This window comes from Aulonocara sp. 'chitande type north' Nkhata Bay, linkage group LG13, assembly GCF_057382095.1.
Source record: "Aulonocara sp. 'chitande type north' Nkhata Bay isolate Kocher_YH1m ecotype deep benthic linkage group LG13, A_spYH_male_GT1.1, whole genome shotgun sequence".
Classification (NCBI taxonomy): Eukaryota; Metazoa; Chordata; class Actinopteri; order Cichliformes; family Cichlidae; genus Aulonocara; species Aulonocara sp. 'chitande type north' Nkhata Bay.
In genome coordinates, this window is record NC_141356.1 from 28,369,263 (window position 1) to 28,395,639 (window position 26,377).

A 26,377-nucleotide genomic window follows, 5' to 3' on the forward strand; every position below is an offset into this window, starting at 1 on the left:
AACTACACTGTTTGAATGTGTTTTTCTTTTTTAGACTACAGAAAAATGCACATATGTAAGTCTTCCCACATCTCTCCCCATTAGTTTCTCTCAGTTTCTGTTGTCAGTAAAAGCTTCAGCATATCGACCCCTTTGCCCTCCCATTCATTGATGGGCGGGATATAAAAGCAAAGGTTTTTTTTTTAAATTAAGAAAATATCACAATTTTATAAATCTATGTTTTGCCATATATGACTAGAAAGTGTATAGATACAATATCTGTAAGGTGCTGTACTGTGCAAGTCTTGAGCAACCCCTCATTTCTTTATATTTCACTAGGTAAATGAGAATTAAGTGAAACCATTTATTAAGACATGCAAACAGAAATGGAAATACAGCACAGGCAAAGACAGAGTTTGTACAAGTCTAATGAACTTGAAAGTCTGTATAACCAACAGAACTATTTTAGGAATAGTTCACCAGTCTTTTTAAAGGACATTCAAAGCTCTTCTTTGGACGCTGGCTGCACTTTGTTCCATTGTCTCACAAGATGATCTCACACTTCAAAAGAAGCCAGTTGATAGGATTTGGGCATCTGTGTAGGATGCCTTTTAGATAAGGCATTTTGGGTATGTTCTACTAGGAGGAGGCCCCAGGGCACACCCAGGACTCCCTGGAGAGATTGCATCTCTCGGCTGCCTTGAGAATCTCTCAGTGTACATTATATAACATGCCTCATTTACCCAACCACACACACACTTTTGCTTTACCTAAGTGTTTTCTATCTAGCATTCACACTGTGATAAACGCATTGGAGAGGAACTTGGGGTTCAGTATCTTGCCCCAGGGATACTTTGGCAGCGACTGAACCACCTATCTTCTGATTAGTAGAGGACCTGACCCACATCCTGAGTTACAGCCTCACAGCACCAATAGAATCCCACCCCTGGGCGCTTTTAAAAAAATCTAATATATCTTCCCCTACTGGCCAACAGAAAAAAAATGTTAGGTTACAATGGCTCCACTTTTCAGTCTCTGAATCTTGAATTCCCATTTTTCATATACAGTCCACTTTAGTAGACTGTCTTACTGTTTGAGAGCTTGGTTCATGGATGAAGTGGACGGTCGGTTAGCTTCTGCTAGGGCACCAGAAATGAGTATCAGCGTAACTTCAAAACTGAATTTCTAATATGTTGTGTTGAGCTGGCTTGATGAAAAGCTGGAGGGTGAACCACCTATCCACATACTTGGCTGACTGCTGAACCATCAAGTCAGGACAGGAAAGTATGTATTTACCCACCACAGCAGATAATGAGTGACCATAAAGAACCTGACTACTGTTTGTCTGGATGCATTTCCGGCATCTGTGTTTTTCCATTTGTTACTTAAAGTTGTGGTTAGCCTGGCAGCAATGTTTGATTTGTGTGGGCTATTACAGTTTTTCTCGATTGCCTAAACACTATAACCAGACCTCTAAACTAAAATTTCAAAACCGTAACGCTATTGTTCAAAAAGCTCACCCATTTCCCTGAACTATAAACACTATTCCCTGCTTTGACACATGACTCAAATTTGGTGAACTGTTACTGCAAAACTCTACACACAAATCCCTACATTTTACAGTGCTTACACCATGTAGTCATTTAGAAAGCACTAGCATGCAATAATGTTAACTTAAGTCAGCATAGCTTGAGCTCAATTAGCACACAATTAACCAGGTGGAAACACTAGGAGTCAAAATTTAGCACACACCAATCAGAACCTGCGATGGATAGATAAAAGGGCCAAAGTCAGCTCATTCAGGTTTGAAACAATGGATCCAAAGAGATGCAAAGGAAGAGGACGTGGTGGAGAAAGAGGACGTGGTGAAGGAGGAGGACGTGGTGGAGGAAGAGGACATGGTGAAGGAGGAGGACGTGGTGGAGGAAGAGGACGTGGTGGAGGAAGAGGACATGGTGAAAGAGGAGGACGTGGTGGAGGAGGAGGACGTGGTGGAGGAAGAGGACATGGTGAAAGAGGAGGACGTGGTGGAGGAGGACGTGGTGGAGGAAGAGGACATGGTGAAAGAGGAGAACGTGGTGAAAGAGGAGGACGTGGTGGAAGAGGAGGAGGAGGTGGTCTAGGACAACAGGAAGGTGGTGGAGGAGGAGGGAGAGGTGGAGGAGGAGGAGGACGTGGTGAAGGAGGTGGAGGTGGAGAACGACGGCGACAAGGAAGGGGAAGAGCAAGGGCAAGAAGACAGTCAGTCTCGGATGAAATTCGAGCCACTTTAGTTCACCATGTCCTTGTCCATGGGATGACTATGAGGGAGGCTGGGCAACGAGTACAACCAAATTTGAGTCGCTTCACTGTTGCCTCCATCATCAGAACCTTCAGGGAGGAAAACAGGTAGGTGTACTTGCAGTAAGACTGCTTTGTACAGTAACTTTTACAGTTTTTTTCAGTCGCTAACAAGCGTTTGTCCAAACAGTTGTCACATTTGCAAAACTCTAAACACAATTAGCACAGCATCGGTCTGTTGTGGCCATACCATTCACACATTTCATGTCGTGTTCACCCAATATGCAGTCAGTGAACACATTTCCACGATGCTTACATTTTCTTAACAGTCAAGCTATACCTCCCAACAAAATTATGGACTGTTTTTGTAGTATGTACGAATGTTAACACACAACATCCCACAATAGCAAAAACAATATTCTAAACCGTAGATACAGTATAAAAACCTCTGCTTCTGCAATGATATCAGTACAAAACCAATATCAATATCAAAAATATATCTCAGCTGATAATAAACAAACAACTGAATAATTGAGACACAGCTTATTTATGTTGGGTAAATTGGGCCAACCACAGCTTCTTCCATTCTGGCTTAGACTCAGTGGGGTTTATAAGGCAAGACCTTGAGGAGTGATGTTTTTGGAAACAAAAAAAAGACAAACACTGTAATGTCTGGTCGAGGAAGAGTAAGAGCAAGGGGCCCAGGGAGAAGAGCAGGCCCAAGGAGAGGGCAAGGTAGAGGTGTGAGAATGCGTGGTGGTGGCATTCCAAGGGCTGCAAGAACAGTAGTCAGTGATGAAATTCGTGCCACTATCATTGACCATGTAATCAACCATGGTCTTTCACTAAGAGAGGCTGGTGAAAGAGTGCAGCCCAATTTGAGGCGGTCAACAGTTGCCTCCATTATACGCATCTTTCAACAAACCAACAGGTAAGTATTGCATTTTACATGGATTGTTTCTATTCTCACTTGACATGTCAATATGGTCATACAGTAATGCATATGTTGAATTTTTTGTCTTTCTAAAGAATGCAACGTCTTCCACCCTCTGGGGGAAGAGGAAAGCTCCACAGTAATGATCAGGAGCTTGCCATTGTAGAAATGGTTACTGCAAATAATGCAATAAAACTGCGTGAAATTCAAACTAGAATTGTGGCGGACCATGAGATATTTGACAATATCGATAGAATCAGCCTCACAACCATTACGCGGACATTGTCCAAACACAGAGTGCGGATGAAGCAGCTCTACACTGTTCCCTTTGAGAGGAACAGTGAGAGGGTCAAGGAGCTACGACGACAATATGTCCAGGTATAGTGTATATTCAATCCAATGTCCAGTTCTATAAGCTTTGCACTTTGCAAGTAGGTAACCTACACAATACTAGGTTACAGTACAGTATGGTATACAGTAATAACATGACTTACATAAACTTTGTTTCAGAGAGTTATGGAATTGGAGGCCAACCAGGCCCCTCATAAATTCATATACATCGATGAGGCAGGATTCAATCTGGCCAAAAGGCGTCGACGTGGACGAAATGTAATTGGAAAAAGGGCCACAGTTGATGTGCCAGGACAGAGAGGGGCAAACATTACCATGTGTGCAGCAATTGCAAATGCAGGATTACTCCTTCACAGATGTCAGGTTGGACCCTATAATACAGAGCGCTTGCTTGCCTTTCTCAATGATCTCCACCAGCGCCTGGTTCCAGAGCAGGGTCAGGAGGGTGAAAACATGAGGACCTTTGTAATTACCTGGGACAATGTGGCTTTCCATCACTCGCAAGCAATAACAACATGGTTTGAAGTCCACCCAAGACTGGTAAGTCTCTTCCTTCCACCCTATTCACCTTTCCTCAACTCCATAGAGGAGTTTTTTTCTGCATGGAGGTGGAAGGTTTATGACCATCAGCCACATGACCAGATGTCCCTCCTTGAAGCCATGGATGCTGGCTCCAGGGACATCACAGTTGACGATTGCCAAGGGTGGATCCGACATACCAGGCAGTTTTATCCCAGGTGCATCGACTTGGATAACATCAGATGTGATGTTGATGAAAACATGTGGCCTAACCCTGAAGATCGCAGAGATTAGATGCAAATTTTTTGCCTTTTTTTAGCCCCCCTCCCCCCTTTTTATCTTGGCTTTTTGCTGTTGTTTTTTTGTTCAGAATGCTCTTGTGTGTTTCATGGATATTTTGTTCACTGTAAGCAATACTGTAAAACTTTCTCTGTCCTATCATACCGTGTTTCTACTGTACCTCCTGTGGTAAACAGTAAAGAAACAAAAACTTGTTTGCTTTTTACTGGAATGCTTTTGAATGTGAACATTACTGTACATGTGGACATACAGTTACCAACCAAGACATTTCTGGTGTCAAAATGGTGGATTGCATGTTTCGCATGCAAATACCTGTAAAACTGAAACATAAAAGTCTATGCAGTTTTTGTAATGTCAATAATAGCCAGTATTTTGAAACAAGGTGTACTTTGATTGACTGCATGTACCTTGTGAGGTGAAAACAAGTGTTATTCTTTGACAGACTAATTTCATTTTGAGTCAGATTTATAGTGTTTTTGTACAGTTAGTGTGTGCAGAGAAAGATGTGTTCTATTTTGAAATGAAGAGTTAGTATATATTTAACAAAATGTATTTTTGAGAAGAAAATTATCCATTTGGCCAATTGTGTTTTGTAGGTGTGAGTCTGTGTTAAGAGTTTAGAAAAAGTATCTGAAGTATGGGTAGGCGCTTGTTAGCGATTGAAAAAAACTGTAAGTTACTGAACTTATGTGTCTTGAGTTTCAGTATGTTTCCATTATTTGCCTGTAAAATGAATGTGTGACAGTTACAGTAATGAGTGCTTCTATTTTTGTAGGACACAGAGACGACCACCTGGTGGAGGCAGGTTAAGGCTTTTGTCGGAGGAGCAAGAGAGGGAACTTGTAAACATGGTAATTGCAAATAATGTAATCCGCCTGCAAGAGATTCAAAGGAGAGTGATTGAGGATGATCATCTTTTTCGAGGCATAAATGCCATCAGCCTCTCCACAATTGACCGCATCCTCCGAAAGAATCAATTCCGGATGAAACAGGCATACCGAGTCCCTTTCGAACGAAACTCTGACAGAGTGAAAAACCAACGTGTGGAATATGTTCAGGTATGAGTTTTGATACTGTATAAAGTATTGTGTACCATCACAGCATGGCAGTTTATGCTGCCATTTCAGCACTCTTGAACTGTGGTTCAGGGTACCGATTGACTCTACTGTGTTATGTGTTTTGCAGAGAATCTTTGAGATTGAAGGACGGCCTGTTCCCCATGAAATAATCTTTGTGGATGAGGCAGGTTTTAACCTGACCAAAAGAAGGAAAAGAGGGAGGAACATAATTGGCCATCGGGCTATTGTAAATGTCCCTGGTCAGCGTGGGGGGAATGTCACTATGTGCGCAGCCATCAGCCAACGAGGGGTACTCCACCGTCATGCCGTACTAGGACCCTATAACACTATGCTTCTCCTTGCTTTTCTTGATGGTTTAAGACAACATATATTCCAGCTGGACTACAGGGAACCAGCACAGCCAGAGCAGCCTCACTACGTTGTTGTGTGGGATAACGTCAGCTTCCATCGCGCTGCTCTGGTTCGTGACTGGTTTACCAATAACTCAAGGTTTTCTAATATCTTTCTGCCTGCATACTCTCCCTTTCTAAACCTGATAGAGGAGTTATTTTCGGCATGGCGGTGGAAAGTGTATGACCGAGAACCTTATGTCCGTGTTCACCTCCTTCAGGCCATGGAAGAGGCCTGCCTAGACATATCAGTAGATGCATGCCAGGGGTGGATCAGGCATGCAAGAGGATTTTACCCCCGCTGCCTGGCTGGGGCCAATATAGCCTGTGATGTGGATGAGATTCTCTGGCCTGACCCAGACCAAAGACAAGATGCTGAGGTGGGATAATGTTTCTGGTGTGTGTTGTACTGTATAGTACATGAATGACAATGTGCCACTGTACATACATTGGTTGCGTCTTTTGTGTTTATCATGTGACAAGGGTTTTGAAGGGGAGAACCATAAGCAACCTATTTGTTTTGGAACTATTGTTTTGAATTAATTGTACCAGTGTGCAAAACTCTGTTGTAGTGTGTGTGTTTTTGAGGGCTTGTGTTTGATGTCTGAGGGCAAAGTTTGGTTTTTCAGCAGGAGTGAATAGTTTTGGGTGTAGAGCTTCATTTTGACCTGGAAATAGGATGTTTGGGAAATTGAGTGAGATGTTATGGATTTGTGTTTACTGTTGTGAGGATATGAGGCGTAGTTTCAAGAAATGTGTTTTAGCAATCGAGAAAAACTGTAACTAAAAATCCAAACCACTAAACAAGGTGTGATCAAGCTTCTGCACCGAAGCAGTGATATAACACTTCCTCCCGTGTTTAACAGATACAAATCCAGCATGCATAATTACACCTGTAATTTACAACAGCCGAAACCTTTGATTTCACCTTGTATGTGAGCATACTTCTATACTGATTACACTGTAAACCATTCATTTAAATGTTGCAAGAGGAATGATTTAAGATTTAAGCAGTTGTCTACTAAGCCTGCTGCTTAGTCTCTAGAGATTTCTCAATATGGAAAACTAGTCAAAACATTTTTTTTTTACTCTCAAATACAAAAAGAGCAAAAAGCTATAGGAATGCAGCATGAGTTTTACAGTTTTTTACAGTCGCTAACAAGCGTTTGTCCAAACAGTTGTCACATTTGCAAAACTCTAAACACAATTAGCACAGGATCGGTCTGTTGTGGCCATACCAGTCACACATTTCATGTCGTGTTCACCCAATATGCAGTCAGTGAACACATTTCCACAATGCTTACATTTTCTTAACAGACAAGTTATACCTCCCAACAAAACTATGGACTGTTCTTGTAGTATCTACGAATGTTAACACACAACATCCCACAATAGCAAAAACAATATTCCAAACCTTAGATACAGTATAAAAACCTCTGCTTCTGCAATGATATGTCGGTGGATCCGACATACCAGGCGGTTTTATCCCAGGTGCATCGACTTGGATAACATCAGATGTGATGTTGATGAAAACATGTGGCCTAACCCTGAAGATCGCAGAGATTAGATGCAAATCTTTTGCCTTTTTTTAGCCCCCCTCCCCCTCCCCCCCTTTTTATCTTGGCTTTTTGCTGTTGTTTTTTTGTTCAGAATGCTCTTGTGTGTTTCATGGATATTTTGTTCACTGTAAGCAATACTGTAAAACTTTCTCTGTCCTATCATACCGTGTTTCTACTGTACCTCCTGTGGTAAACAGTAAAGAAACAAAAACTTGTTTGCTTTTTACTGGAATGCTTTTGAATGTGAACATTACTGTACATGTGGACATACAGTTACCAACCAAGACATTTCTGGTGTCAATATGGTGGATTGCATGTTTCGCATGCAAATACCTGTGAAACTGAAACATAAAAGTCTATGCAGTTTTTGTAATGTCAATAATAGCCAGTATTTTGAAACCTGGTGTACTTTGATTGACTGCATGTACCTTGTGAAGTGAAAACAAGTGTTATTCTTTGACAGACTAATTTCATTTTGAGTCAGATTTATAGTGTTTTTGTACAGTTAGTGTGTGCAGAGAACGATGTGTTCTGATTTTGAAATGAGGAGTTAGTATATATTTAACAAAGTGTATTTTTGGGAAGGATATTATCCATTTGGCCAATTGTGTTTTGTAGGTGTGGGTCTGTGTTAAGAGTTTAGAAAAAGTATCTGAAGTATGGGTAGGCGCTTGTTAGCGACTGTAAAAAACTGTAAATGCTTCTAAGACTAATAAGTTCCTTCTTTATTTTGAGCGTACTCAGTGACAAGTTTCTTGCTTCAGCACTGATGTTTATCAAGACGTCAGAGCTGTAGTTAACTGATTACAGGCGCTGCACAGCGACATAACAACACACCACTTGCTCAGACTTGCCGGCAGGAGCTGAGAACAGCCTGAGGAACTGACCATGACTACAGGGATTGGGTGTCACAAAAGGTGACTCACAAGGAGGCCGATTAAGGAAAAGAAACTCCCTGCATACGTTACTTAATCCACACACACCCAGACTCAAGACAGAACAATGGTGCAGAGATTTTGTTCGTTGTGGTTTTACTTTTCAAGCGAAATCCTGGAGAACTACCCGAGGTGTGTGAGCCCTGACCCAGGAGCAGAGTGTCGACACTGTATGTAACAATGCCATTTTTTCATGAGCAAACATTCCCATGAATCTTTGACCAGAGACAAGTAATTTGGAATAATGTAATGAGACAGGCGCTTTTTTGATCAAGTCCCTCTTAAATAATCATCATATTATTGCTTTAATTTCTCAGCATTAGCTCAGTGAGACACATATATGTAAAAGAACTTGATTTTCATATCTTGGTCATATTATTAGGAACAGGTTACTTAAGACAGAATTTATTTACTGATTAAAATAATGTGATGCACAGAAGAAAAAGAACTAGGCAAACTGATAAGCCATGGTAGTCTTAACTAGTTGGGACTGAATGTGCTTTAGCACACTGTGAAAGTTAATTGATAGTTAATTGAAAACAGAATAAGCAGTCGCTTAAATCGTTTCACTCTGCTGGACCTGTAATAGTGTTTGTGCTTAATAATTATTTTGCATCTAAGAGAAAAAAAAATCCATTTAGGATGCTGATAGGTTTTAGGAGTGCTGGTAGGCAGGTCATCTTTGGATGAGCCATTTTCTCCCATTTCCAGTCTTCGTGCTGTTGCAAGGATAATTCAAGCTATCTTTTGACTATCGGTTAAATGGATACCTCCTAAAATGTCAGACTGTTGTTTTTTTTTTTAAACTTTCCCAGAGATTAAACAGACATATTTTCAAACTGAGGCTGCAGGGAGTGGACTGGAGGGGAGTCTGTTTCTCTAGGCACAGGCTTAATGGTTATTTCAGCTGTGGTGTTAGTTAATCAATTGTTGTTAAAGTCCTCAGCATGATATATAAACCTGAACTGGCCTGAAAAATGCTTTGAGTGCTTTGAGGCTAATGGCATTTGGATACACCGAGACAGGGAGGTTAGAACACTGTTCTTGTCACACTTGGTCATTTCAGTTTAATAGTCAGCAAATAAAGTAATTAAACTGAAATTCAGGTCGTCCCTAATCCATGATAACACACTGTATACTGTAAACGGACGTGCAACAGAGAATACATTTGTCTCAGTCTGACACACACTTGGGTTCTGTAAATGTAAATGTTTGTGTAACAAACATCTTTTATGGATGTCTTGTTTATGTTAGACACATTATTTCGCAGTCACCCAGCCCTTGAACAAAGTTAAACTGGCTGTTTGAGTTGTTGTCCTTTAGACTCGTTCGCATCAGGTAAAATGCTTTAGTGATTGCGGCTTTGTTACCCAATAGCCCCTTTTTCATTACCAATTGAGTGCTGACCAAAAAGGACAAGGGATGTGACTTGTGTCAGCAAAATAAGTTTGAGTAGCTCCACCCTGACATTTCAGCCACAGGGGTTAAGATAATGAGTAATCTTTCTGGTTTGAGTTCACATGGGTTTATAGGAGTCATCTATGTGAAGACACTGCAAATGTTTTATTTGATTTTAAACCAACATTCCTTGCCATACATAACAATAAATAGAGTCACACTCTAAAATTAAAATGTATTGTCTTTGAGGAGTGCTGTGCCGCTATTCCCGATGTATTAACAAAACCTCTTTGTGTCCGTCAATATGCTAGATTTTCGTCATTCTGAACTTTGTACCCAAATACAGAAGGGGAGTGGCTTTAGGTCTGAAACAGGTTTATGACTCCCTGTGAGCGAGTTTCGAGTCTGATAATTTGCATGTTAGAACTGGAATCCACACCCTCAACCTGCAGACTGCTTATCATGTTGAGACACCTCTGCTTCTTTGTCTTTTTCAGTAGGCACACATGAGTCTCTAAACATTGAACATAAGTTGAAAGTATGTAAATGTAAGCGGGATATTCTGGGAGCAGTCAAGAGGATTTTCACAGAGTCAGGAATCTAAATGTAAGTCACTGTTATTGAGTATTAGATAACATTGTTGTGACTAGCTCACTAAGCTTTTGAAGCCGCTGAGAGACATTCAGCGAGCGGCTGTAAGAATATCAAATGCCTCGCTTTCAAATGAATGAACACTGGGAGATTTATGAATAAATGTAAACAGAAGCCGTTGTTATGAGGTGTGTGTCCTATGATTAAACGCGTTGCGATAACAGCTGCTCAGCCTTTTGACATTTCTGTTTACCAGAAAAGCAGCACAACCAAGCCGCACACTTGAAGGAGCTTTGATAACTGAGATCTAACTCAAAATGTAAATAACTGCGCATGTATAAAATCAGAATGTACAAGAAAGCTGAAAAGGTACCTGAAAACAGGTATAAGAAACAGCTGTACATAAGGTGATCTGTATGTTGGCAATGGTTCATGCTCTGCAGCAAAGTTGGCAGTGAAAGTATAATTTCCACTCACACTTTCCCATAGAGGAAAGTAAAAGCGAAAAGGGCGAGTGCAAATTTGACTCTACGCTCTCTACACTTAGCCAACATTAATGTGAAACTAGAGTGAAAAGCTTGAATGTTTAAATTGTAACACTCGTTTGTTCAGCCGACATGTGTTTGCATTAATCTGGTGAGACCTGATTGGACATATAATGTCAAATATAACAGGGAAGCACCTGGATCACCGAATTTATGAAAACCGTGGGCTTTAAAGGTTACAGTGTTTTTTTTTATTTCCTGTTGTCCAGTACTAATATTAACAGGGGCAATAGCTTTAAGCTGTCAATCTGTCAATCTAAACTCTAAAGGGGCAAAAGGGCACCCCAGTTTGAAGCGATTCACATTTAAACATGGAAGGAGCAGATATGGTGTTCAGTATTTCAAAACAGCTTTCAAAACCAAAATAAGTGTAAAACACAGACCAGATTTACCAGAGTACATTAAAAACCACTTAAAATATAAATCTACTGACAGCAAATTATCATGTAGTTCCTGGTTTAGCAATTTTATTTTGTGTTATTTATATAACATGGGCATGCTGAAGCATGAGATATTTACCACCCTCTTCTCAAGTAATTTATCATATCTTATTATTGAGTGTTACTGAAGAAATGCTGGTTAGCTAATCAGTAAACAGCTCTTTGTACAGCCCCTGATTTCTTTTTCTAGTGGTGAGCTCACCTTAACGTCAGGTGAAAAACAACTACACCTTTCTAACCATCCAACCATGCTGGGTCTTCACGTTGATAAAAGTGACAGAAGTGAAAACAGGTTGGTTTTATTTACATTTCAACTGTACAGTGGAAATTCCTTGATGTGAATTTTTAAGTCTTTCAGGTTTCGAAACAGCGTCGTAAAAAACTGATTATATGTTGTTGAGGCAAACTGAAATACTTTCGCCGATTAGGCCTGTACACGCCATTAAAACAAACCATGTGTTGACCAGGACTATAGCTCACCTGGTTGAGAAGGCGATCCACATGCTGAGGCCTCCATCAGAGGCTCGGGTTAGAGTTTGCTTTCCTGTCTGTAATATGTTATAAGGCCTGGAAAATGCCTAAAATACATCTTTAAACATGCCTTTTAATATCTTCATCACCTCATAAACGATCTAGAACATTAAATAATTTACTGCTTTATATAAGAACACTGCCTTTAATGTACTCTTTGACCTTTCCATGCAAACTGTAGTATAGTTTAACATTAACAACTTTCCGCATACTGCATTACAGCTTACCTTTCCTCGTTAGGGTTGCCATGAGTCAACATGTTCCACCCTGTTGCACTGTTTGCTCTCTGATCCTCTAACATTATGTCATTGATTTTCATTTTCTATTACAGGTCCTAATGAAAAAGTCTGGAGCCATGGAGTCTCCAGAGTTTTCCCTGTTGTCCTCCTTGCGAGGTGAATTTAAATCAGAGGATTTCATTCAGCCTCACTATAAGGAGTCGTATCGGCTGGCAATTGATCGCTTGGTGAATGGCGGCAGAGACAGTTACCAGGAGTTCTTAAAAGGAGAACGGCTCGGGAGCTTTCTCTCCGAAGATGAGATCCTCTTCATCACTGGAAATGCAGAACAGCTCCCACCTCAAACCCAGACCGAGGAAATCAAAGATCCCTCGGATACCAAATCATCCTCTGGGACATATTGGCCCATGCACTCAGATGTGGAAATGCCAAATCTGGACTTAGGGTGGCCGGAGGTTTTGCATGAAATGTTACAGACTAATATAGATCTGCTCTTTCATCCACCGAGACTAAACAGCCCAACAATTAAAGAAGTCATCCGGAAGCACATTCAGGATGCAAGACAGGTAATCAGAGCTACCAGCAACAATGGACTGAGATATGCGGGCACGCATTGATCACAAAAGCATGTCAGAAGCACCTTTCTCCTTCAGGGAAAAGGAGTGTCTGCCTGGGCCAAAATCTGGTTCTGCAACTCACCATCATGAGAAATGAGTGTGTGAACTATTTTTATAGTAATTTCGATTACTGCATTATAAGAAGCAGTTTACACCTCAGTAAACAGCCTGTGTCAGTTTTGCGTAGTGGACGATTGCTTTTTTAAAAGTCTGAGCTGACTGTTAATTAAAGCAGCATGTTCACCAGAAAATGGCAGGAAAGTATCAACATAAGTGATCAATGCGTGCCCGCATATCTCAGTCCTAAAGCTCACAAAGCGCTAAAGAACCCACCCCCTCAGTTCTCATGCTAGTGAAGTGTAAAGAAAACGGAACTGGAATAAATCTTTAATGAAACAGAGCAGCTGCACTGTCTCAAGCCTGTCCAGACAGCAACTTTTAATTTTTAAATAGTGCATATATGAAAGTGCATTGGAGATCACACACAGTCCAGGCACAATATGTATTAAAGTAACACTCAGTAAAGTCACACATAGGTTCATTACATCCTGCAGTAACACAGTGTGATAGTGCTATTTTCAAAGCGTCCAGGAATTTCACCGTCTGCATTATCATTAGGAACCTTTTATGTACACTTACTGAACCTGAAGTGAAATCAAAGAACGAAGCAAAAGGGCTCTAGTTTGGTCCCACTCACAAAAATGTTCCAGGAGTGACTGAAATGGATTTGAGATCAATGGATGGCTGTGGCTCAGGAGATACTGAATCTCAAGTTGCCCCTGATGCATCCATTGGAGTGTGAGTGTGTGCATGCCTGTTAGACAAAGTGCTTAGGTATAGAAAAAGTGCCTGTGTGAATGTGCATGTGATTGGGTAAACAAGACTTGTGGTAAAAAAGTGCTTTGAGTGCTCCAAACATTTAAATGTATTGATTATAGATAAGCACATGTAGCCGTTTATCGTGTCCCTTTTTCTTCAGCATGGAATCATGTTGGAGACTTTGTTCATAAGTGATTTTTCAGAGTCTCATTTAAGGCAATTTACCATTTATGAGCTTGCAGATGTCAGATTGATTTACTATTCACTGTTGATTTGTCCTTGCAGGTCATTGCCATTGTAATGGACGTGTTTACTGATGTGGATATATTCAAAGAAGCCGTCGACGCTTCAATACGGGGAGTCCCGGTTTATGTGCTTTTGGATGATTACCATTTGAAAAGTTTCCTGACAATGGCTGAAAACCAAGATGTGAAACTCCAACAACTGAGAGTAAGTTTAGGATGGAATGGATTTATTTGATGTTTTGGCTGTGCATGCATTCTTACATGTAAATATTATCTTCCCAGGCTTAAAATGTTTTTAAAGTTCACAATAATTAAGAAGATAGTTTTCAAAAAATTGTGTTTATTGCCATATGCAAAGTAACAAATGACCTTTTTAAAAAAAAATAAACCTTAACTTTAAAGCGTTAAATTATTAGTAAATCTGGTTAATCCTGTTTTTGGGTGGAGTTGTAATTACTGGAGAGAGATTACAACGACTCAAACACACCTACAAAGTTCCTTTTAAATAGAAATTACATGCCAACAGCAACAACAACAACTCGACGATTCAACAAATAATCGGAATGATTCTGTACAATATGCATGCCTGTATCACATATTAATTTCCTCTTTGACATATTATTACCACTTGTAAAATGTGACAGTCATACATATGTTCTGACACTCTCCTTTCATTGCTCTGATTGCAGAACATGAGGGTGCGCACCGTGAAAGGTCAGGATTACCGCTGTCGATTAGGAGCTAAATTTCATGGTGCAATGGAGCAGAAGTTTCTTTTAGCTGACTGTCACACAGCAATTTACGGCTCATACAGGTAAACAAAACTGCAATACAACCGGAGCTGTGGTTGAGACCACTGAGGTGCACACAAAAAGCTTTCAGCACTATATTTGTTCTGGCTCTTTACAAAATTTCTGTCACAGTTAGTATTTATTATTTGTTTCAGCTTTTTGCTGTTTATTAATGTGAAAAGCTTGTAGAAAATGTGACTGCACTTATAGTGGAAAAAAAAGTTTCAGTATTCCAGGTGTTGTAAATGTATTTTACTAGTGTACTTAGAGTCTGTAAGTGCAAACCTTTAAGTGAAAGGTTTTCATTTAAAGTGAAAGCCTTTCAGTTTGAGACTAACAACTATTTGAGGATAACAAATCTAAGCTGTAAACCAAGGGAAACAAATCAAAATACAGTTTTTTATACAAGTATTTTCCTGTTTGTTTACAGTTTCACCTGGTCATTTGAGAAGATCAATCTGAGCATGGTTCAGATCATCACAGGACATCTGGTGAAGTCCTACGATGAGGAGTTTCGAACCCTCTATGCCCGATCGATCGTGCCACCTGAACTGTGTCCTCCAGAGGGTTTGCTCCAACGAAACGGGTCACTTGGGCAACAGATTTTACCAAACTGTCATTCTGCTCCAAATCTTCAGCGGAGGGACATGTTGAGGCAAAGTCTGGACACAGTCTATCGGAAGACTCGTGAGAGGAACCTTGGTCAAAGAGATTATGAAGAGAGGCTGTTTGAAGAGGAAGATTACAAACTTAGACCCTTGATGGAAAATGGCATTGGTGTTCAGGAATTTCAATCGGTGGAGGAGATGAACTTCTTCAAAAGGCACAGCTATGCTGGAGAGAGGCAAGATGGACACGAATCCATCCCACAGAACATCAAGCCTAGAGGGAGCAACTGGAATATCTCTAGAGATGGAGCAAACAACTATGCTATGAATAATTATTTACAAGTGCCACAGATACACAGAAGTCACAATTTGCAGTCTTACAACGGAAATGACAAACGAGTTCTATCCAAGCAGCAGAACATGCCAACATTGGAGAATATGTCCAAGTCCTATATGCGTACATTGAGGATCGAGTCATATCTTAATAATCCTGATGTCCCATTTGGGGACTCTTGTGACTATTTAGACCAGTTTGAACAACTGGACAAAGCTAGCCCGTTCATGCAGGGAGGGATGAGGTCCTCTCTTGCTCTCAGGCCAACCGTACAAGAACAAATGGAGGCAAACAGATATCTACATACTTCTAGTAGTCTTAGCCCCACAAAAAACAGTCATTTACACTACTCATCCATTCAATGGACTCCAACAGGAGCAGGCTATGATACAGGTAGAAACCCTTATCATTCATATGCCAACCTGAGCCGAGCTAAAGACAGGCAAATAATCACAAACCCTAACATTTTCAGTGACAACTGGGTCAAAAGGCACAGTGTGGCAGATCCGAGATCAAGCACACACGAATCATCAAATCACATGTACAATGCTTTTGTAAGGATGCAAGAAGGCCAAAGTGAAGCAGCAATGACTGCACTGAATGGAGGACATGGGTCAAATCTAAATGAAGATCAGAGATCTGTCTCCCATTATGATGTCAAGAGCATGACAAGCACAAAGAGTCCCAGTGGCCCCATTTGGCAGGAGCCACCGGCCCGGGCTTTAACAGCAGCAGCACTGGATGTGAAAAGCAAGGATTTGACTGATAAATCAAACCGCACAGGTGCTAAGAAAATCACATCTTTGCTGAACATACAAGAGAAAAAAGAGAATTCAATTAGGAACTCAAAAACACCAAGTCTCACGTCAGCGGACAGCTCAGACACTCTGACTGCTGAGGATGAGGAGAAAACATCAGTTATAGAACAAAAACATCTCCCAAGCAGAAGCATTTCTCTCAGTTACTCCTCAGAGCGCCAGAGGAACAACGTGGAGGGCATAAAATCTTTAAAATCGCGATTCCAAGCTGAGAAAGAACAACAACCTCCGCAGAGCGCTCTCTCCAAAACCACCACACAGAAGAAACCCAGCATTTTTGACAAAAACACAAGGCCTGGATTTCACTCAAGCAGCTGGAGCAAAGACCGAGGAGGTGAGAATCGCCTGTCGAGCAGATTTGAGCCTTTCGGCTCATCGGAAAAGAAAACCTCTCTACGCACTCCACACAGCTTCAGAATCAAACCGTCCCAGGAGAAGTCCAAAAGCCTTCCAAAAGGCGAGGCAGCTATTGAACTCAACAGCACTCAGGCTGCCCGTGGACATCATGAAAACAAGCTGGAGAAATTCTTTCAAAGAGTGGGAAATTTTATACACAAGAACAAGTAGCGACGTGTCTTAGCATTACGCACACTCTTCACAGGTCAATAACTACTAATGCACATGTGATTGGTAATGTTTATACATGTAGCTTTGCACTTTGCTGCGTTAAGAAAATGTTTTGGCAAACAGAGTTTACGTCTTTACTGGTTTATAGGTGCACTGATGGATGCCATATATTGGCAATCTGGAAATACAATTGTCAAGCTGCTTTTGTGTCTTTCTTCTACTTGAACTTCCTAACAAATTCACTGTCAGAATGTGTTTGGGGATGCGTACCTTTTTGTTGTTTCAAAATGTCACAAAAGTATAAAATATATTGCTGCAAGTGCATACACATACCAAGGTGCTGTTACTACTGCCAAAGCCACATGAATGTTGACGGGTAAGTTACAGAATAAACATTGCAAATGCTACAGGTGTCCAAGATAAGATATGATGGAGCACATCCTGTGTCAGACAGGTTTTGCCGAATGCTGGGAGGGTGCAATACTTCTGTAAAACATGTGCTGTATTTTCTTAATAAAAATTTGCATCACTTTTAATATATTGTATTCAGGAAAATGAAGAACACTTTCTTTATTAACTCATTGCTTTTAAGAGATTCATCATAAGAGTTTGTTTTAATTCATGGGTTTTGTGCCTTAAGTCAAAAGTCAATGTCCCACACTTGACTCAAGGTGCAAGCCTGTCTCTAGGCAATATGTTCGTATATTCTTCATCCTGGCGTTGTTCCCGCTGGTGCAGGGTCCGCTCTTCGGCAAAGGTTTCTCCATTTGGTTCTGTCCAAGGCGTCCTCCTTAATTTTGTCCATCCACCGTTTCTTTGGTCTGCCTCGAGGCCGGCATCTTTCTGGGTCGATCATCATTGCCGTTTTTGCTACAGAGTTCTCATCGCTTCGAATCACGTGTCCATACCACCTCAGGCGGGACTCAAACATCTTTTCCTTAATTGGGGCTACACCTAGTCGCTTCCGTATGTCTTTGTTCGTAACATGGTCCCGTCTTGTAATTCCGAAGCTCCATCGGAGCAGGGCTACTGGGCGGGCCACCGCTTTGTAGATTTTTCCCTTGAGTCGATCTGGCATTCTTCTGTTGCAAAGGACACCAGTGACCTGTCGCCATTTTAACCAGGCTGCATTTATTCGTGCTCGGACATCGGAGGTTATATTTCCATCGTAGCTGATGACTGAGCCCAAGTAGCGGTCTTCTTCAACTCTTCGCTGTCAGTTATGATGGTGCCATCAGTTTGGGGGCCTCCTTCCAGGTATTCGGTCTTTTTCGTATTGAGCCGCATACCGTATTCATCGAGCCGGGTCTTCCAGAGTTGTGTCGTCGTTTGGGTCTCTTCTCTGTCTTTGCTGGCGAGGAATACGTCATCGGCAAAGAGGAGAGACCATGGACGAGGTAACTGGAGCTCGGCCGTGATGGTATCCATACATAGAATGAAGAGGAGGGGTGACAGAGCTGACCCTTGGTGGACCCCAACTCTAACTGGGAAGGGAGGTGATAGTCCAGCGGTGCATCGGACTGAACTGGTGGCGTTGTCGTAGAGGAGCTGTATCCATTTGATGTACGCCTCAGGGACACCATGCGATCTTAGGGAGTGCCATATGAGGCCCTGTCGAAAGCCTTTTCAAGGTCTAGGAAGGCAATATGTACCGTCTTGTTCTTTTCCCCTGTGCTTCTCCAGCAGGAGTCGGGCGGCGTGTATGGCGTCAGTTGTTCCACATCCCTTTACAAAACCGCATTGGTTGGGGGTGACGTTGACAATTTCCCGAAGACGTGCATCGATGACTCTTTCGAATATTTTCGTCGTGTGACATAGCAGGCGGATAGGACAGTAATTTGAGCATTCGGCTACATCCCCTTTGTTCTTCCATATGGGTATGGTAATGCTGGTCATCCAGACCGTTGTTCGTATGTTCGTATATTACTACATTGATTTCCTAATTTGATTGTGTTGACACACAAACACTGGCTGTACTCTATGCTATGAGTGCCTCGGGCTGGTGGGGAGCACACCACATGAGTTATTGTGTATTCAATCAGACCACAATCTTTTAACCAAGTGGCAAAATATTTGCTCTTATTTTATTCTCTTTAGGAAAAGCAGTAAATATTTTTAATGATATGACAACAACAACAACAACAGCATTTTTGTGACCTGTCAGGTATAATAATTAACTTCATGCATAGCATAGATTCAGAGATCTTAATAGATATGTTATTCAAAACAAGCACCCAGGAAATAATGGTAAAGCATCCAGTGCACATGCATTTACACTTTGCCTTGAGTGTAAATGCATGTAAACTGCAGCAATTCATCTCTCGTTTTCATTATTCAAGTATTATTTCTATACAGTTAATATACAGTGACAAGCTCACTGCACAGGAGTATTTAAAAAAGAATTCAATATGCTGAACTTGCCAGCTGTGAAGCTTTGTTTATTTGCAGTATTCCTGAAATTATTTTTGTTAAATATATGGAAAAAGCTAGAAATTCTTATTGTAAAAAGAAAGAAAATTACAGTATTTGACGTGTTTTTTTTTATGTTATCACATGTCATTAAAGACAGTTGGTCAGCCTCATTAAAGTCAACATTTAAAGATGGATAATTTAGATTAGGTAAAGAAAAAAACAGATAATAATAAAGTAAGACAATGAGTACTTACAGTTTTTGCCCGTTGCTTGAACACTATAAACCCATGCTTAGACTAAAGTAACACAACTTGAAGCTTTTGTTACCATACCTCAAACACATGTACCCATACCTTAAACAAAAGCGCTCCTTTGCACCCTAGTTGCAATTATGCAACACACTTACTCCTTTATGCAACACACATGGTCCTGCATACTACACTCCATTTCATACATAAGACACTTTGTTCACAAAATTAAATTTCAGGGTGCCATTTGGAAAACACATGTATCCAAAATACAAAACACATCGGGTAATTGCAACCACTCAAATACACACCTGAAGGACCTTACTTGCAAAACTGAACACCAATTAGCCAACTACAAAAAGCCCTCAGTTTAGCCAATTCAAGAACTTTGCAAGCATGGATGGAGGAAGAGCAAGAGGAAGAGGAGGAGGAGGAGGTCGAAGAGGAGGTCGAAGAGGCCATGCACAGACCCATATTGCTGATGATATAAGAGCAACTTTGGTGTCATCAACCAGGGCCTGACTATGAGGGAAGCTGGGCAGAGAGTCCACCCACATCTAAGCCGCTTCACAGTGGCATCTGTAATAAGAACATTCCGACTAGAAAACAGGTCTGTCTTCACCTCTCTACCTTCTACTCTACTCTACAGTATATCACATTACCATATCAAGTGTACAGGGTATTGCAAGGTGCTAATGCTCCTTTTGCAGCCAAAGTGGTAGTTTCTGTGAAACATACCATGATTACTAGGGCTGGGTATCGTCACTGATTTCTAGAATCGATTCAATTCCGATTCACAAGGTCCCGAATCGATTCGATCCACGATTCGATTAAATTCGATTTAATTCGATTCGATTCGATTTAAATCTGGGAAATTTTGACAGTCAGAAATATTATAATTCAGATCAGTACATTTACATATTTTTGTATCTATAAAAAGGAAGCTGACACTCGCAAGACTTTATCAAAGGTGTGAGCATCACAGCAGATGCTTTTGTGTCAAAGTAGCTGAAGATAAAACACAGAAAAACATGAAGGTGGTTTTCCTGGCCTGGGATTTTATAAAAATATTCTGCAGTACATCAAAAACGAAAGAAAACCATTAATCAACATATGAACATCACCTCTGAAGTTACAGCGGTTTTATTAGAGACATGGTTAAGCATTTTGCATTTTGAATAATTTTAAAAAGTTTAAATTTATTCAGTATTGAACAGCAGAAATGAGGTTTTCTTTTCGGAAGAATGTAAAAGGGAAAAAAACAGCGGCTGACAGCGCTGTAAACAACAGTAGACTTGTGTAACAAGCAAGCGAATAATGAAGAAAGGGAAACTGTTCTTGAAGTACAGAGAGAGAGAGAGAGAGCTGTGCATCGCGGTGGAAGCAAAACAGTAAAAGTCAGAGTGAATTCATGACGATGTTTATGTGAAGCGTTTGGATCTTCTTCTGCTGCTGGTTCGGTCAATATTGTTTGGAGAGAGATCAAACTAACAGCTTTAGAATCGGCTCATAAAGGGCGTGAACACAAAGCGCGGACCCGCCGACAGATCAGAATCAGCGAGCTGTCGGCTTTCAGCCCCGACCGTGAGAAAGGCGACATCTCACTGATTCTGATCCGCGGGTCGCGCTGTGTGTTTAAGTCTATGTGCAGAATCCGTGTACCTGCTCTCATTTACTGTCTTAACTGTTTGGTGGTTCTTGAAATTTTGTGAGATGTCACCAGAGATTCTGGCATTTCGGGCAAAATAAATTTATATTAAAAAAATCGATTCAGGATTTTAATGAATCGATTTTACGTTATCCAAGCCAGAATCGATTTTAATCGATGAATCGATTATAAAAACCCACCCCTAATGATTACTTATATTGAAGTACAGTGTTGTACAGTGGATGATACAGTATATACAGTAAAGTACTGTAAGAAAAATAAGCAAAGCGATGACAATATGTGGTTGTATTCCTCTAGAATGACTCGAAGACCTTCTGGGGGAGGACGCCAACGCATGTTCACACAACAGCAGGAACTTGCTGTTGAGGACCTAGTGAGGGCAGACAATGCCATCCGTCTCCACCAGCTACGAAAGCAAATACTTGCAGACAGGCAAGTGTTCAACAACATAAACCATGTGAGCATCACCACCACCACTGCATTTCGTTGCCCTGTACCTGTGCATGTGCAATGACAGTAAAGTTGAATTCTATTCTATTCTATCACACGCATCTTGAGAAAACACAGCATCACCATGAAGCAGCTCTACAGAGTCCCATTTGAGAGGAACAGTGACAGGGTCAAAGGACTTCGAGCTGAATATGTACAGGTAAGTGTAACTGTCCTTTACATGTATCAGAATCAGAATCAGAATCAGAATCAGAATACTTTATTGATCCCTGGGGGAAATTATTTTTTTGTTACAGTGCTCCATTTTAAACCAACATTAAGACAAGACAGACAATACGCTAACTAAGAATAGTACAATATATACATATATATACATACATACATACATAAGTCACTTATAAATAAATATTTGGAAAAGAAACATGTGTAGTTGTAGCAGCAAACAGTGTGTTAAGTGGATGCGTTGTACAGGGAGATGGCCACAGGCAGGAATGATTTCCTGTGTCGTTCAGTGGTGCTTTTCGGTAATCTCAGTCTCTCACTGAACGAGCTCCTGTGACTGACCAACATGTCATGGAGTGGGTGGGAGGTGTTATCCAACATTGTCTTTATCTTGGACAGCATCCGCCTCTCCGACACCACCTTGAGGGAGTCCAGCTCCATCCCCACAACATTGCTGGCCTTACGGATCAGTTTATTAAGTCTGTTGGCATCTGCGACCCTCAGCCTGCTCCCCCAGCATGCAACAGCATAGAGGATCGCACTGGCCACAACAGACTCATAGAAAATCCTCAGCATTTTCTGGCAGATGTTGAAGGACCTCAGTCGCCTCAAAAAATAGAGACGACTCTGGCCCTTCCTGTAAAGTGCTGTGGTGTTTTTAGCCCAGTCCAGTTTATTGTCAATGTGTACTCCAAGGTATTTATAGTCCTCCACAATGTCAACACTGACCCCCTGGATTGAAACAGGGGTCAAGTGTTTCCTGGTCTTCCTGAAGTCCACGATCAGTTCCTTGGTCTTTGCCACGTTGAGCTGCAGATGATTCTGCTCACACCACGTGACAAAGGAGTCGACCACAGCCCGGTACTCTGTCTCATCATTCCTGCTGATGCATCCAACCACCGCAGAGTCATCAGAAAACTTCTGAAGATGGAGGTCTCTGTGCAGTGGCTGAAGTCTGTGGTGTAGAGGGTGAAGAGGAAGGGGGAGAGGACAGTCCCCTGTGGTGCCCCTGTGTTGCTAATCACCTTGTCAGACACACACTGTGGGAGACGTACATATTGTGGTCTTCCTGTCAGATAATCAACAATCCAGGACACCAGAGAAGCATCCACCTGCATCGCTGCTAACTTATCACCCAGGAGGGTCGGCCTGATGGTGTTGAAAGCACTGGAAAAGTCAAAAAACATGACCCTCACAGTGCTCGCCGGCTGGTCCAGATGGGTGTAGACACGATTGAGCAGGTAGATGATGGCGTCCTCTGTTCCGAGACGAGGCTGATAAGCGAACTGAAGGGGATCCAGATGTGGTCTTACTATGGGTCGCAGCTGGTCCAGGATGAGCCTTTCCAGGGTCTTCATGATGTGGGAGGTCAGTGCCACGGGCCTGTAATCCTGGGGGCCACTGGGACGAGGCGTCTTTGGTACAGGGACGAGGCATGATGTCTTCCACATCACCGGGACCCTCTGCAGACTCAGACTCAGCATAAACAGTTTATGAAAGACTCCACACAGCTGGGGGGCACAGGTCTTGAGGACAAGGGGACTCACTCCGTCTGGTCCAGCAGACTTGCCTGAGTGAAGTCTCCTCATTTGCATCTCAACCTGGTATTGAGTGAAGGTGATGGGTGGGGGAGGGGTGTCAGGAATCTCACAGGAGGCAACATGTGAAGAGAGAGGCTGGCACAGTGGTGTGGCTCTGGATTCCAGGCTGACTGCAGGTGAGGTTGTGGGGGTGGGAGCAGACACTGTGGTGTCGAATCTATTGAAAAACAGATTCAACTCGTCGGCTCTATTCTCACCTCCCTCAGCTCCCTTGCTGTTGGTTGGCCTGAATCCAGTGATGGTCTTCATGCCCCTCCACACCTCTCTCATGCTGTTCTGCTGGAGTTTCCACTCCAGCTTCCTCCTGTAATTGTCCTTAGCCTCTCTGATCTTGTCCTTTAGTAACACCTGGATCTTCCGCACCTCCTCTTTGTTGCCCCCTCTGAAAGCCCTCTTCTTGTTGTTGAGGAGGGCTTTGATGTCCTTAGTCACCCACGGCTTGTTATTTGGGTAACAATGAACAGTCTGAGCTGGAACAATGGAGTCGGTGCAGAAAGTTATGTAGCCTGTGATACACTCAGTAAGCCCATTGATGTCCTCGGCGTGAGGCTCACAGAGTGTTTCCCAGTCGGTCACCTCGAAACAGCCCTGTAGTTCCGCTATTGCCTCCTCTGACCACCTCCTAACAGTCCTGGTGGTCACAGGTTCCCTCCTCACAATTGGCACATAGCGGGGGGTGAGGTGAATCAGGTTATGATCTGACCTACCAAGTGGGGGGAGGGAGGAGGAGCTGTATGCATCCTTGACGTTAGCATACAGTAAGTCTAAAGTTTTCTCTCCCCTGGTGGGACAGTCCACATATTGTTTGAATGTTGGTAGTGTATTGTCCAGTGATACATGGTTGAAGTCACCCGAGATCACAATAAAGGCACTCGGGTGCTGAGTCTGTAGCCGAGCTATGGCAGAGTGGATAGTGTCACATGCAGCTGTGGGGTTAGCAGAGGGGGGAACATAGACAGCCACCAAGATGACGTGAGAGAATTCCCTGGGTAAATAATACGGCCTGAGTCCAACAGCACACAGTTCAGTGTCCGGGCAACAAATCCTTTCTTTGATTGTTATGTTGGCAGGGTTACACCACCGGTTGTTAACTAAAACAGCAAGCCCACCTCCTTTACGCTTACCGCTAGCGATGCTGTCCCTGTCCGCCCGAACAGTGTGGAAGCCTTCCACGGAAGCATTCTCATCGGGAATGTCCTGGTGCAGCCATGATTCGGTGAAACACATCAGGCTACACTCTCGGTATTCCCTCTGACTCCGTACCAGTGCTGAGAGCTCGTCGATTTTAATTGCCAACGATCGCACATTTCCCATCACGATAGACGGCAGACACGGTTTAAACCTCCTCCTCGCTTCGAGCCTCCGCAGTCTCACCGTCACCTTTTTTCTTCTCTTCTGTCCTTGACCTCTGCATCCCCGATGTGTTTTCCTCCAAATTTCAGCTGGTACTTCTGCGGGCCTGGCCAGCGAGCCGGCCGGCATCAGGGCGATCAGCTGATCTCTGGAGTAAACAGTCCGTGCGTGTAGGAGATGTGCCGCGGTCCCGTTCCTTGATAAAAGTAACAGTTCCACGGCCACCAGAAGAACAAAAACTCTCTCAATCCTCTCAATGTACAATACAGTATTGGTGAAATCCAGTAGCAGCTGAATATGTACCATATCAGTACCACATGGATCCACTCTGAGAGCTACACAGGTACCTGTGTGATGGGGTGAGGGTTCTGTATGTGTAGCACTGTAGTACAGTAATATGTTCTCTTTTTTTTACAGAGAATCTTGGCCATGGATGGAGCTGCACAGCCTCATGAATTCATTTTCATTGATGAAGCTGGATTTGACCTGTGCAAAACAAGATGACGGGGTCGTAATGTAATTGGCCAAAGGGCAATTGGGGTAGCGCGGGGGAAATATCACATTGTGTGCCGCCATAAGCCTTCGAGGGCTTCTGCATCATCATACAAAACTAGGTCCATACAATAGCCAACATATACTCACATTTCTAAATGCTCTCCATGATATAGTTGTACAGAACAGAGCAGATCAGCCCATGTTTGTAGTGATATGGGATAATGTCAGTTTCCATCGGGCTGCTCTGGTCCAGGCCTGGTTCTCCAACCACAACCAACTTGAAGTGGTATACTTGCCCCCTTACTCACCATTTTTAAACCCTATAGAGGAATTTTTTTTGGCTTGGAGATGGCGTGTATATGACCGCCAACCACATGCCCGCATGCCTCTTCTGCAGGCAATGGAACAGGCCTGCGGCGACATTCAGGTGACAGCAATCCATGGATGGTTTCGACATGCAAGAGGATATTTTCCCCGGTGCCTAGCAGGAGAAGACATTGCTTGCGATGTCGATGAGGTCCTGTGGCCAGACCCCAAAAGACGGCGGGATCCATGAGCCCACGTATGCACAATTGTCATGATTTTTTGTGTTTACAGTATGGTGTTTTTTCTATTACTGTATTGTGTTTTTTTTTTTTTTTTGCTTTATCTGAATTCATGGTACTGCAATGTACAATATTGAGTCCTATTGGCTTTTTTGGTTGTTTGAAAATGTGTCTCCTGAAAATATGCCTTCTGAATAAACAATGAACATCAAAGACTGCAGTGTTTTATATAAAGTAGACTAGTGTGTTCCCCCTGATCTGTAAGTGTTTGCATATGATGCAAGTATGTGTCACTTTGTCAACAGAGTTACATTTTGACAAAGGAATGTTAGGTTTTGACAGCAGAGTTTAGGTTTTGAGAGTAGAGTTTCAATTTGGCACAGATGTGAATGGTATATTTCCCAGTGTTGTGTCATGTTTATTTGTGTTTGGAGTTTTGGCACAATGAGCGAAGTTTTGCAAAATGTGTTCAAGTGTTGCACACTTGGACAAATGACACTTCCAGGCGTGCATG

General features: G+C 42.2%; 3 protein-coding genes across 7 annotated transcripts; all 3 read left to right on the forward strand.

The window, feature by feature from the left end:
• Positions 1-1,792: 1,792 nt before the first annotated feature.
• On the forward strand, positions 1,793-4,001 carry LOC147316317 (uncharacterized). The gene is made up of 5 exons (XM_086258154.1): positions 1,793-1,988; positions 2,226-2,367; positions 3,289-3,571; positions 3,704-3,802; positions 3,975-4,001. Exons 1-5 carry the CDS (start codon positions 1,793-1,795, stop codon positions 3,999-4,001), a joined length of 747 nt encoding a protein of 248 aa, XP_086114280.1.
• Positions 4,002-8,366: 4,365 nt separating this feature from the next.
• Positions 8,367-17,094, forward strand: sack1b (scaffolding CK1 anchoring protein B). Of its 5 annotated transcripts, XM_086259728.1 has the most exons (7): positions 8,367-8,495; positions 10,221-10,329; positions 11,490-11,591; positions 12,162-12,635; positions 13,791-13,955; positions 14,440-14,564; positions 14,972-17,094. In XM_086259728.1, the coding sequence occupies exons 4-7, from the start codon at positions 12,168-12,170 to the stop codon at positions 16,866-16,868; spliced, it is 2,655 nt and encodes an 884-aa protein (XP_086115854.1). In that variant the 5' UTR covers positions 8,367-8,495; positions 10,221-10,329; positions 11,490-11,591; positions 12,162-12,167; the 3' UTR covers positions 16,869-17,094. The 5 variants fall into 5 exon arrangements, with proteins under 5 accessions (XP_086115854.1, XP_086115851.1, XP_086115853.1 ...); XM_086259725.1 differs by lacking the exon at positions 11,490-11,591; XM_086259729.1 differs by lacking the exon at positions 10,221-10,329 and having other exon boundaries at positions 8,378-8,495.
• Positions 17,095-19,521: 2,427 nt separating this feature from the next.
• LOC147316319 (uncharacterized) lies at positions 19,522-25,986 on the forward strand. Its single transcript, XM_086259730.1, is given in 2 exon segments — positions 19,522-21,846; positions 25,647-25,986. Coding segments are annotated over 2 exon segments (693 nt in total). The 5' UTR covers positions 19,522-21,381; the 3' UTR covers positions 25,875-25,986.
• The last annotated feature ends 391 nt before the right edge of the window (positions 25,987-26,377 follow it).